Consider the following 14158-nt stretch of genomic DNA (forward strand, 5'->3'; position numbering starts at 1 on the left):
AAAATAGGTAAACTGAAGAAGAAATTTTTATTTTTGTTCCTCCGTCTTCAAGTTAAACATTTTGTGGTGGATGGAGAGTGGGTGGGAGTATGAGTAGGTTATAAGACCTTTAACGGTGGGATAGAATGAAAAAGTTTCAGGAACGTGAATATTTGTTCTTGTGATTCAACAGGCGAGCTGGAGGTTTTGTCAGTCTGAGCACCACCAGCACCCTCCCTTCCACCTCTGCTACAACTCCTGTAAAGAAAAAGAGGTACGGTGAGCTCCTTGTGTCAGCCTCTTGCCGATATTCTCTCAAGGATTCTTCTTTAATAATTACCGCACCGAATCACCTACCAAGGCCCCAGGCAGCATTCAGAAGCTGCTCTACTCTTCCTCCTCACCCCCTCCCCTTCCCAGGGATCCCATGCCTGGGGAATTCTATTGTCCGCAAACTTCAGTCCACCCCCCACCCGCCCAATCTCCTTTTCAAACCTGTGATCTTTTCTCCAGTTCCCTTAGGGCCTTGAATATCTAGGTGTTGTTTTTGACAATAGAGCCCAGATATTCAGGTAACACAGTTTAATAAAATCCTATACAGGGAATATCTTACCCTGAAATAATGACCAGTGTGGCCATAGGTGGCCATGCTCTTGAGACCCGCTTGCTTGGCGGTGCCTACTCTGTAAAAGTCTTTCTTTTACTTTCTTTTCTCTCTTTTGGTTTTTGTTTTGCTTTATTTTGTTTTAATTTTGACCTCATGACATAGATCTCTACTTAAGGGTGTTTTGGAGAGGGCGGTGAAGGAAACAGGGCATTGAGAGGAAAAACAGACACCTGATTGGTTGTTTCTTGCAGACCCTCCAGTGACCCTGTACTGAAAACTTTCAATGTCTATGTGTGATACTGGAGCCTCCCCTGTGATTTTTTTTATTCCTTCAACTTGTTTTTGCAGCAGAATTTGTTTATTTATTTATTACTAGGGGCCCGGTGCACGAAATTCGTGCACTGGGTGTGTGGGGGGGGGAGTGTCCCTCAGCCCAGCCTGCCCCCTCTCACATACTGGGAGCCCTCAGGCGTTTACCCCCATCACCCTCCAATCGCAGGATCGGCCCCTTGCCCAGGCCTGAGGCCTCTGGCAGAGGTGTCAGGCCTGGGCAGGGGACCCCCAGCTCCCCACGGTTGCAGGCTCCGCCCCTGCCCAGGCCTAAAGCCTCTGGCCTAGGCGTCCGGCCCAGGCAGCGGGGTCCCACAGCTGCAGCGGCCCCGCGATCGTGGGCTCCGCTTTAGGCCCAGGCAAGGGACCCCTAGCTCCTGGGACTGCCAGCTTCGACCGTGTCCAGCTCCCATCGCTGGCTCCACCCCTACTTCCTGCTATCACTGGCCAGGGCGGAAAAGGCACCTGATTCTCCGATCATGGCTGGGGGGCAGGGCAAAGGCGGCCCCACGGCCGCCTTTGCCCTGCCCCCCAGCTCTTAGCTCCCCCCTGGCTTTCTGATCACTATCAGTGGAAGGGGGCTTCTTCCTGCTTTCCCTTTCGCCTCCCTGCATTGTGCCTACATATGCAAATTAGCCGCCATCTTGTTGGCAGTTAACTGCCAATCTTAGTTGGCAGTTGATTTGCATATAGCCCTGATTAGCCAATGAAAAGGGTAGCTCGTACGCCAATTACCATTTTTCTCTTTTATTAGTGTTGATAGTTGACATCCAATATTATATTAATTTTGGGTGTACAGTATAGTGTTTTGATATTTATATCCCTTACAAAGTGATCACCACAATACGTCTAGTACCCACCTGGCACCTACATAGTTATTACAATATTGTTGACTATACTCCGTGTGCTATACTTTACAACCATGTGATTAATTTTACAACTGGCAGCTTGAACTTCTGAATCTCCTTCACCTTTTGCTCATACTCCCCACCCCCTTCCCACCTGACAACCATCACTTTTCATTCTGTATCTATGTGTTTGTTTTTGTGCAGTTTTGTTTGATTGTTTATTTTGCTTTTTAAAAGATTCCACACATAAGCAAAATCATATGGTACTTGTCTTTCTCTGCCTGACTTATCTCACTTAGCACAATACCCTCTGGGTCTACCCATGTTGTTGCAAATGGAAAAATTTCATTCTTTTTATGGCTGAGTAATAGTCCATTATACATATGTACATCTTTATTCATTCATTTACAATGGACAGCTAGTTTGCTTCCATATGTTGGCTATTGCAAATAATGGTGCAACAAATATAGGGGTGCATATATATTTTTGAGCTAGTGTTTTCAGCTTCTTCCTATAAGTACTCAGAGGTGGGTTTGGTGGGTCATATGATAGTAATATTTGTAATATTTTGAGGGATCTCCATATTGTTTTCAATGGTGGCTATACCGTTTTACGCTTGCACCAACAGTCCCCAAGGGAGCATCTTGGGAAGGGCCCTGGTGCAGGCAGAGGCCAGCCACCATTTGTGCGGGTTTTCGGGCTTTAGTGCAAGCTCAGGACAGCTGTCACTTGTGTGGAGCTTGAGGGTGTTTGGAAGAGACTGCGGGGTGAGCAGAGGCTGGCTGCTGCTTGTGTAGAGGCTCGGAAGCCTCGGGAAGAGGCTCTGGCTGGATAGGGCCAGATCCCAGGGAATTATTAAAACTGGAAAAATAGTGTTAGCCAGGTTACTGGAGAGTGCCAATTTTACACCCACCTGTGCAGGGACAGCTAGGTAGGAGGAAAGCTCAGCAAAGAAACAATGGAACCTGCCAACCCTTCTGTCCCTTGAGAGAGTTTACAACAATCCTTGCCCTTGCCCTAAAGCTATTCGTTTTAATTCTCCCTCTGTATGACCCAGGCAATTCTGGAACTGCTGCCTCTGTGCTAGAGCTTGGAGTAGTGAGTTTGTGTGTGTACCCTTTAAGGCCAGTATCTCAGTCTCCCACATACCTTTTTCTCTCTCAGATATAGTCCTTGCCAGATGTTATGGGGACTTTGTTTCCCAGCACAGGTGCACCCAGCTGAAAATCCCGGTGTGAGGCTCAGACTCATTACTCCTTCAAAGCCGAGATATCCCTCTGGTTTATTAATTGTGCGTGTGGGACCTGCCGGGACCTTGTTTCTTCCCCTCTTACCTGTCTTGATGTGGCTTCTTCTTTATATCCTTTGTTATAGGACTCTGTTAGGTGGTTCTCAGTGAAGGTTGTTCTATAATTTAGTTGTAATTTTGATGTTGTTTGTGGGAGGAGGCGAACTCAGAGTTTACCCATTCTGCCACCCTGACTCTGCCTTGTGCTTCAGAAATTTAAAGCCAACTCGCTGTCCTCCTACCCAAGCCCTCTCTGCCTTAGGTTCTGTCACTCTTTTCTGAACATCTTCATCTTTGGTTTATATCTTATCTTAGTCTTCTTGACAGAGCCCTTACCACTACCAACTAAAATTATGCCCTAGTAATTGGAAAACATCTTTCTAATTGGGTACATTTGTATTTGTATATAAGCATATACAGGGCATCCCCAAAATGTATACACACTTTGAATAATTATAAAGGCAGTATTTATTAAAATACATTTCATTTTCAAAATGTAATAGAATTTACAGACATTGTGTGTATACATTTTTTAGGGGGATACTATATATATATATATATATATATATATATATATATATATATATATATATATATATTTGATGTTAGCATTGTTGTGGTGTTCATTTATGTTTTCAGCTTTCTTACTTGTCAGAATTTTCTATCACATTTTTTTAAAGCCATGTTTTGAATAGAGCACAACATAGCTATTATTTTTATTATGAAATGCAGAAAATAGAAAATGAGGTATTTTTATGGACCAACTATTTAGATTTTTAAAATGTTATTATTTTTCAGATTTCCTTCAGCTCTCTTTTTAAAAAAATTTTCACATTGCTAGTGTTAAAAGACACGGGGAAGGAATTTACATAGGGAAGCAGATAGCCTTGTGTAGAGGATGGTTGGTTTCTTTGTTGTTGTTTTATTTTTTTAAATTGTTGACAGTATTAGAGATGTCCCCCATTTTCCCCTTCCCTCTGTCTTGCCCCCTCCCCCCGTCACTGAACCCCTGCCCCATCCCAGGCCTCCACTGCGCTAGTGTCTATGCCATGAGCTGTGCATATATGTATATATGCTCCTTGGTTAATCTCTCTCCCACCCCGACCACCGTTCCCCTTACCCCCCCCCCCCACCCCCACTGAGATCTAGGACAGTTACTTTCTACTGCATTTACGAAATAGCCTTTATTTTATTTCTGGGGCCTTGTAGAAAAGTCATCTTGTTGCCTTTGTTTAATCTAATTATTTTCAGCTTTTCCTGTAGAGATGTGTGTGTGTGGGTGGGGGGAAGGAAATCAGGCCTTTCAAGCACAGTGTTAATAACCCGATGTCATTTCTTAACAGACAGTCCTGGTTTCCACCGCCCCCTCCAGGATATAATGCCTCTCCAAGCACAGGAACAAGCAGAAGGTAAGGGAGAGGTGCCAAATGTAGTCTCTGTGTAACTTGATGGGAAAGGTGTTAGATATTGACAATGTGTAATTGTGGATGTGGCAAGTTTGTGAACTCTGAGTGCTGAACAAGACATTGCCTAGTGGAGTGCAGCCCTGGTAGGAAATCTGACAAACTGTTAGGAGTACGTAAGTAGCTGTATTAGTTTGCTAAGGGCTGCTGTAACAGCATACTACAAATGGGGTGGCTTAACAAAAATGCATCGTTTCATAGTTCTGGAAGATAGAAGTCCGAGGTCAAAGTGCCAGCAGGGTTGGTTCCTTCTAAGGGCCATGAGAGAGGATCTGTTCCACGCCCTTCCCTAGCTTCTGGTGGTTTCCTGACAGCCTTTGCCATTCCCTAATTTGTATAACCATCATCCTGATCTCTGCTTCATTTTCACATGGTGTCCTCCCTGTATGCCTGTGTGTGTCCAAATTTCCCTTCCTTATAAGGACACCAGTCATATCAGATATGGGGCCCATTCTGCTCCAGGATGACCTCATCCTAACTTAGCTAATTACATCTACCATGAGCCTGTTTCCCAATAAGGGCACTTGCTCAGGCACTGTGCGTTAGGGCTTCAACATGCCGATTTAACCGGTAAGAGTGGCAGAGAGAGAACAGAGTCCAGCACCAGGCAGGGCTCCCACGTGGGCTCCTGGTGCACAGCAGCTTCTAGTCTCTGGTGAGCCCAGTCAAGTGCATGGGGGTATGTGTGGCAACTTCTCTGCAAACTCTAAGTAATAGATGGGTGTTTTCTATTTTTATTTTTTGTTTGTTGAGAGCAATAATTAAACTAAATTATAGACCATGTTGGGGACAGCTTGTTCTACCATTCCAAACAGGAACGCCAGCAACAATTTAAATTAATAAGTATTGAGTAAGTGATTACTGTGCACAGATATGGTTCTAGGATCTTGGGGTGTATCAGCAAACAAAACATGGAGTCTACACTCTGGCCTTCAGAGAAGCAGGCACAAGTGTGGATCACTCTTATAACCTATGCCATCACTAACACATGAAGAAAAACAGGTCTATTTGGTTTTGCTTGAGGGTGTCCAAAAATGTTTTCATGTCTCCAACCCCTGGAATATCTTTACCAACTATTTCCGTGTTTCAGTGGGACTTATTTCCCCCATTCAACAATTAGAAAAGAGAGTTATTAAATGATGGGCTTGTTTAATATTGGATTGTTTTATTTCTTAAAATTTTCATCTGCTGTGCAGGCTTTTAATCTCTCTTTTATTTCCAAATAATAGAAATATTTGAAAAGAAGTGCCCTTTGTTGTAATTCAGGTTAGACCTATATGGACATAAACATTAGCCCATGAATAGACACAAAGACCTCAAGGTGCTTTTCTCACACCTGTTGTTGCATCTCTGTGTATATACGTGCGTGTGTGTGTGTATTCCATTATTTAATCTGTTATATTTATATATAACATTAGCGAACATGCTGAATAATCACAACTTGGAATTATATCCACCTTCTGTTAAAATGGTGGAGTTTTTAAAAACCTACTCATTTGTAGGTGACTTCCAATTATATGAACTGTCAAGTATGGATTATATTTCTAGTTTAAAACCTTCTTTCCCCTCCAGCTGTGTTTAGATATTTCTCTATGAGTGATACTTGGCTACCTAAGTGGGAAAAGTTTTAACCAGGAGTTTTAGTAGCTGCTATTACTTCCTGAGTATTATAAAATCCATCTAGTTTTGCCTTGATAGAGAATAACTGGCACTTAGAAATACATATTACTTATTTCCAAAATAATTTAGTACATTTATCTTCTATTTAGTATTCCAATATTAATGTAAATTATTATAATAATAAGCAACTGGTTATATAACTATGTAAAAATGTGGAAGGATTATTCATGAGTTAACATCTCATGTTCTCAGTGCCCATTGAGCTGTGGATCTATGCACAGAACTGACAGATCTTGGCTACGTGCCCTTACAGTGAATGCATTGCTGAATGTGATTTACATGGGAGATAAAGTGCTCCTATTTCTGATTCCTGGCTCAGATCCACAGCACCAGAACTAAGGAAAAGAGAAGATTATTGGACTAGGTTGATCAGTTTAGATATTCATTCCTTTTATAGAGCACAGATTATTAATATAATGGCTGAACTGAAAGACTTCTCTGTGAGGATCAGAGCTAATGCCATGCCAAGCTTTCGGGGGAAGAAGAGAGTAATAACAGCACAGCAATGCCTTTTATTTTTAAAGTGCTTTTCTTTGGAAGAGCTCAAAGTAAAGCTTCTGTTTCTCACCTTTAGTGCCAGGGCTGAGAATAGCCTTTTTAGTGAAAGCTGAAAAATAGAAGCAATTATTAAATGATGAAAGAAAGCAGAAGCTTCAAAAAGAGACCTTTGTTCTCAGAAAAGCCCAAAGAAAATGAAAATAGGTCAAACACAGATTAAAAATGTGTTTTTTTCTAAATTCTCTCCCAAGGATAAGTTTTTTTAAAACTGATTTTAGAGAGAGAATGAGAGAAAGGGAGAGGAGAGAGAGAGAGAGAGAGAGAGAGAGAGAGAGAGAGAGAGAGAGAAGAGAGACATTGCTTGGTTGCCTTCCATACACACAATGAATGAGGATCAAACCCACAACCTAGGTATGTGTCCTGACTGGGATTCGAACCTGAAACCTTTTGGTGTATGGGATGCTCCAACCACCTGAGCCACCTGGCCAGAGCAAAAATATGATTTTTAATAGTAGCTAATAGTTCAATGTTAACCTTATTTTCTTTCATCCTTCACTTATATACTGGTTTCCTTCCTTTTCTCTCCCCTCCCATCTTCTGCAAAGGAATTTTCCCTTAATACTGACACTCTCACTGTCTTTTCTGTTCTTCATTTTGTGAACTTTCATTTTTTTCCATCACATGATCTTTATCAGAGATTTCATTTCTCCCACAAGCCCCTGCCTGTGTAGCACATTTGAAAAAAGACCATCATACTCTGCAATCATTATAGGAATGAGCATTTGTACTGAACTTTTTGTTGTTGTTGTTGTTGTTGTTGTGTATCCTCAACCGAAGATATTTTTTTTCATTGATTCTTAGAGAGTGTGGAAGTGAGGGCGCAGGGAGAGAGAGAAAGAGAGAAACATCAAAGTGAGAGAGACACATGGGTTGGTTGCCTCCTGTACATGCTCACCATAGTAGGGGATGGAGCCTCCAACCCAAGTATGTGCCCTGGACCAGGGATGGAACCTTGAAGCCTTCTGTGCGCAAGCCAATGCTCTAACCACTGAGCAACTGGCCAGGGCACTGAACTTTTTAACCCTTGACCTTTCTGTGGCCTTTGAAACCATGGTCCACTCCATCCTTCCTTTGTTCTTTTCTTGACTAATATAGTGTGGAACCATCAAATTTAGTTCTGTTTAGATTAAAAACTTCTGTTGGCATTGTGTTTGGATGAAAATCTATCACAGGCATGATGTAAACTGTGCCTAAAAGGTCTCAAGCCTTTTTTTTTTATCAACAGAAGAAAATATAAGTTATATTTATATGTTTACCTATACCGATGACTATATAAGTACGTATTTATGTCTGATCTATTTTTACATCTACATGTATAACTATATCTACATGTAATTCTATATATTCAATTAATATAAGGCTGGTGAAGTCAACTAGAGCTTAAATGATAAAATTTAATTTTCTAAAATAGCCATAAATCATAGCGAAAGAAAAAAGCAATTTCCTAAAATAAGTATCACTTTATGTATGATATACATAGTTTTCCAATGAAAGGGTTAAGAGCTGTGTGATCAAATAAAATTCTGGAGATAAGAATTAAATATCTTTGAAAGCTTCTTGCCCCCTTCTTGATAAAACAAGATTAAAGAGATAAGTTGTAATTCATGTCGGTGAGACATAGCATGTAAAGTTTGGAACTTAAATGAAACCTCTTTTAGCTGATTTCTAGGGTAGCTCCTTGGTCATCAGGAGATAAATGTTCTCTGACCTCCTCTTCCTTCTCTTGCTGAGAAGGGAAACAATCAGCATAGTATTTCGAATGACCAACCTATGTCAACACTATTATTTTCTCTGAAATCTTCTATCCAAGGCCATCAGAACCTGTAATTTTTTTTTCATTTTAATGAAGACTGAAACAAGATTTTAGCTGTTCTTCATTACATTCATCTGTCTCTCTTCCTACCTCTCGGATCAAACCCCTGCTTCACAGTTTTTCTCCCTTTTCCACATTCAAATCCCTTTCATCTTAAAATAGTGTTTCCCAAAATTAAATAGCCCAATCTTACAAAAAAAAAAAAGGTAAAAACCCACAAAGTTCTCAGAATTGTTAATGATACTTTCCATCTCCATTTTCTGGTTCCTACCACGATTAGTTCATGGAAATCTCTCTCCCAGCTCATTAGTGATCTTGCTGATAAATCTTTTTGACCTCTCAGTCCCTATGACTCCTTGACCTTTCAAAAGGCACCACTGGCCATTCCTGCCTTTATGAAGTCTCTCTCCTTGGTTTTTTTTTTTTTTTTTTTAGAAATATCCCCCCCCCCCCCCCCCCCACACACACACCTCTTGGGTTTTATTTCTCTAGCCGTTCTTTCTCAGGCTCCTTTACTACCTCATCATCCTCCGCCAAGCATGACATGTTGATGTTCCTAAAGGCTCAAAGTTGTTCTCCTCTTCTGAGTCTGTGCCCTGCCCTTCTATAGCATCTTCCATGCCCAGGGCTGTAATGGCCATTTGTTTGCTCTCAACTCCATCATGTATATCCATTTCATACCTATCTGAGTTACCTTGGGTGACCAGCGGCCTACTCGACACCTTCACTTCAATATCTGAAAAGCGCTGCACACGCAACATGTTCAGAATGAAATTCACAATTCTCCACACCAACCTGGTTCTCTATGTCAGCCAGGCAATGCCACTGAAAATTTGAAGTTATTTTTTACACCCTTCCATTCTTAACCCCCAATGTTCAGTTCACCAGCAAGTCCTGTTGTTTGACTTCTGAATGCCTCTTGAATCTATATACCTCTTTCCATTTCCAGCATCACGTCCCTCCTGGACCACAACTGCAGCTACCCAAGTGTTCGCCCTCCTTCACACTGATACGCACTTCCCTGATCACTTCTCTACACAGTTGCCAGAGTGACATTTATTTTTTTAAAATTGGAACATATCACGCTCCTAAATAAAAATTGTGACCTTTTATCATTTTTAGAATAAAGATACAAATCCTTAGCATTGACTACCAGCTCAGACCCTCAGAACTCTGCTGTGCTCTCTGTTCCAACCTTCCATAGACCCTTCACGCATCAGGTTTCCTCTGCCTGGAATGCAAGGAGGGCAGTTGAGCTCTTGTGGCCATGTTTTAATCTGATCCAAAAATGTCACTTTGGACTTATCTCTGTTGTGTTCTCTCTGCTCTGCACTAACGCAGGCACAGGTGATAGCAGCTTCTTTTCCTTGCTTTGTCCAAATACCACTTGCATAAGATTTTAATAAGGATGCGGGATTGTGGGAGTCGTAGTAATGCATTGTAGAAGCCCAGGCCAAACTACGTAAAATGTTACATTACAAATCCCTATTTGTAAGTTCTTTGGCCACCTCTGCTATTGGTCCTTTCTCATTGGCTGACATTTCTCTGTAGGCATGACCCTGTTGCCAGTCTGCTCAGCAGACCCTCACTTCTTCTTTCTTCCATCTCTCTTCTCCTCATTTTCCTCCTCCTCTCTTCTTCTCCCTCCCCCTCGCTTAATTCCTACAAGTTACTTATGCCCAGTAGTTTAGGTCTCTGTATGCTATGCCAGGCTATCTTCACAGAATCTTATCCTCATAACTAAACATAATCTTATACTCACTCTTTGGGAGGCACTCTATGCTGCCTTTAAAAGTAAAATTATTTTTGATGTCACAATAATATAAACATCCAGTCACATACACTTAAAACGTCAAAACTGTCATTGACCTCTCTATCTCCCTTACTACCTTTATTCAGTCATTGTAGTTCCAGGGATGTGCTGATCAAGGAAAAAAATGTGACCACCTGGGGGCAGTAGCACACTATAGGCTTCATTCTGATGGTGTTTTGACAGGTTGTCATGGGGAGGAAGTGACTGACAGCATGAGATTTGGAGAGGGGGAGGGTGGGTCAAAGATGAGGTTTACATGTTTAGGTGACCCCACTCAGTAGCATAGTGGGAGCTCCAAAGGGTAAGAGCAGCTTGGGGTCTTTTATAACTTCAAAATTTGGATAATATATGGTTGCACAAGTAACCATAACACAGGATCAACTGTGGGATCATAAGAAAAACATCAACATTTTCTGGGAACTCTGATATGGTAAGGAGAGCTTCTAACAAGGGATTCAGGAAAAGGTCCTGAAAGAAGTGGGGGTGAGGGGAGGCAGGAGAGAAATTACACAATGCCAGGCTTTCAATCCCAGAGTGATTTGAAGGATAGTGATGTCACCAGTCAGTGTAGGAAGAGATAGGAGCATAATGAGAAGTACACAGTTGGTCTTATGAAGCTGCATGTGCATTGGGTTTAGCAGGTAGACATCACTATCCTTCAAATCACTTCAAATCACCCAGGTAGAGCCTGGGATACTGGAAGGATATATTTGTGGAGGTAATTTCCAAGCAGTGAGAAATGGGAGAGATGCTCACACAAGAGGTTGGCCAGAGATTTGATTTGAGAATGAGCCCCCAATTTTAAATATGGCATCTTCAGAGTGAAGTTACGTATGGATAAAATATTAAACGGGAAGAGAATGAAAGTTGAACATTGATGTGTGTCTAGACGTGGGGTGGTAGAGGAGGAACCGGAAAGCGAGACCTTAACTAGGGCAAGTACGTGGCAGAGGTGCAGTGCAATGAGAGGCAGCCAAAACCAGCCCAGTCTTCACATTTTTACTTCCTCCACATGGCTTTCTCAGTCCAAGGGGTGGTCTTTGTAATCTGAACTCAGAAAGCTTATGGTCTGCAATCTTCACTTGGCAATTCATTGTGGATGACCTTTAAACATTACTTACTTTTGTGATATACTCATTGACTAGATAGCATCATCTTATAATCCTTTGAATCATCAATAAGTTTATCTATAGTAATTTGTTGATAAGTACATAGTGGTTAATTACTTTTAATATTTCTTAGTATATATAAGATAAAGAATTTCCCTCAACCCATTATCAGATTTGTCTCTTTGTAGTTAGGCTTGATTCTGTGTGCTTAAGTTATGATGACTGTTTAAACATAGATCTCACCCTGGTCTGTTTGGCTCCATGGTTAGAGTGTCAGCCTGTGGACCAAAGGGTCATCGGCTTGATTCCTGGTCAAGGGCATGTACCTCGGTTGCAGGTTCGATCCCACTCTGTCAGGAAGGGAATGGGAGGCAACCAATCAATGTGTATCTCTCACATCAAGGTTTCTCTCTCTCTCTCTCTCTCTCTCTCTCTCTCTCTCTCTCTCTCTCTCTCTCTCTCTCTCTCTCTCCTCCCCTGCTCCTCCCTACCTTCCCACTCTGTCTAAAAATCAATGGAAAAAAATATCCTCAGGTAAGGATTAAAAAGGATAATAATAAAATACACATAGCTCTCTTGTTCTCTCTATCCCACTGTGTGTCTGTCTCTCTTTCTTCCCCCAAACACTTACTGAGCTCTGACTGTGTGCTAAGAAAGACCTTTGCTAGAATTCAGGAATGCAGAGGTGTTTAAACCCAGTCCCTATTTCAAGAAATTCAAAGTCCATGGGGGAGTCCGTTTGAGCCAGGATTGCTAAAGATGAATCCTGTCCCCAACTGAGTGGCTCCATGTGCTTTGTCTAAGCACAAAGGCTGAGACAGCCACAGAACATGTGGCAGCATGGGGAGGGAAGCAATGGGGGGTGTGTTTGAGGTGCAGTAGGGTCCAAAGAGGAGATGACGGAAGTAAACCTTAAAAAGGGATAAGAGTAAGCCAGATGCAGAGATGAGGAGAGGACAGAGCTATTCCAAGCAACAAGGAGAGGAGCGAAGATTCTAATGTCAGAATGTATGCTATGTATGTATGTGTATACGTGCACACATGTGTCTATTTGTGTGTGCAGAGCTATGGGATTTCTATCCAGGACACCTTCTCTGCATTCATCCTTTATCAGTTGTATTTAGCAGTAGCAGGAAATCCAGTAATTCAAAATATGATGTCATGCGGAACAATGTTATTTAGTATAAGAAATTATGGAGACATACTCATTTATAATTTGTAATAAGGTCCGGTACCTTTTCAGAATATCATTTCTGTTTTAAGAGTTAATGTTTTGCTGTTATGTGATTTCAGCTCTGACTATGCACTAGAGATTGTGAAATATATATATAAGAGAAAGCACAAATATAATCATTATGCAAAATTATTAGAAGGTCAGAGCCAGTTAGAGTTTTTCCTTTCCCACTTTTTTGCATTTGAAGATTTATTAAAAGGCCAGACACCAAAACTGTTAGTCACTAATCATTAGTATATGTCTTAACTTTCAAGTTCTTAAACCTTTTCTCACCTTTGAGTCCTTCAGGAGTGATAACATTCGCCAGGCTTGATCCAATAGAGTGGATAGTAGGTGTCATTCATGAGAAATGCTTACTTGCCTCACAATGAAATATGGAAACAAGATTACTGGAAAGTTGATGTTGAAGTTGCTTCTGATTTCAGAACCTACCTTTCAATATTAGTATTCTGCTTATAGCAAATTCAATGCTTCTGACTATGCACTTAGTTGACTTAGAAACTCAGTGGTTAAATGCCACATGAAGCTCTTGGAAGTTAAATTAAGGTAGTTGCTTACCAGACAGCATAAATGTTTATGATTGTTACCTAATGTTTAATGATTCAGAATTAACACAAAAGCCATCACCACCAGTAACAACAAAACAACAATGTGTTGTTGTTTTTTTCTGAAATCATTTTCAAAGACAGAGAATAAAATACGTAATATCCGATAAAACAAATCATGGAGAAACACCTAGGAAAATGACCATATAGCTAAATGCCTGCTTGCTATGTTCTTTCATAATTTTTCATCCATATTTGTTTCAACCTCTTTTCCTTCAGTGGTTTTCACTTTCTGTTAGCTGATTGGTAGATTCTGAAAAAAGAAAATCCTGATTGAGAAGTGTGTTGCCATGGCAACCTTGCACTACAGTTATATTTTTTTGTCTGTTACTATAAATGGTAAGATGTAATCTATCTAATTATGCTGCAATGTTTTTAACTCTTTGGGTACAAAACCCTCTACAAAGTTTGCTGTCATGCTAAATAGAAACAATATATTTTAGTTTTACCTCAACAAAAATGTTTATATTAACTAGAATCTGCTTTGTAAAAATTAAGATTCTAATGCACTCAGTAAAATGTCTAAGTGCAGTGATTTTAAAATTTTATTTGAATGCCTAAAATGCCCATTCAAAACATTAAAAGACAAAAACAATGTTATCCTGAGTTAAGGGGTATCATTGTTAAAAGCGTTGTTCAAATAAAATGAGGAGGAAGCAGATTCACAATGTGGAAATGAAGGTCTGAATCTAGCAATCAGCTGCTTTTTCCTCAGTCCTGTGGGATCAACATAGACGGTCTCTGACCTCCTGACACTAGTTTTAATGAACTCATACATTCAAACAACAACAAACAGAAAACATCCCTGTTTCCCCTCAACCCAGATTCCAC

The 14158-nt window shown here is 40.9% G+C and overlaps 1 protein-coding gene across 18 annotated transcripts in view; it reads left to right on the plus strand.

Moving 5' to 3' along the window:
- Positions 1-14158, plus strand: part of SCEL (sciellin) — a 111680-nt gene that overhangs the window by 35289 nt on the left and 62233 nt on the right. For 16 of the 18 annotated variants that reach the window (XM_059684894.1, XM_059684905.1, XM_059684900.1 and 13 more), the window contains 2 exons: positions 173-253; positions 4396-4461. In XM_059684894.1, coding sequence (XP_059540877.1) covers positions 173-253; positions 4396-4461 — 147 coding nt within the window. The remainder of the gene's footprint in view (positions 1-172; positions 254-4395; positions 4462-14158) is intronic. The other 2 variants (XM_059684912.1, XM_059684901.1) reach the window with 1 other exon arrangement.

The sequence above is a fragment of the Myotis daubentonii genome, chromosome 2 (genome assembly GCF_963259705.1).
Source record: "Myotis daubentonii chromosome 2, mMyoDau2.1, whole genome shotgun sequence".
Taxonomy (NCBI): Eukaryota; Metazoa; Chordata; class Mammalia; order Chiroptera; family Vespertilionidae; genus Myotis; species Myotis daubentonii.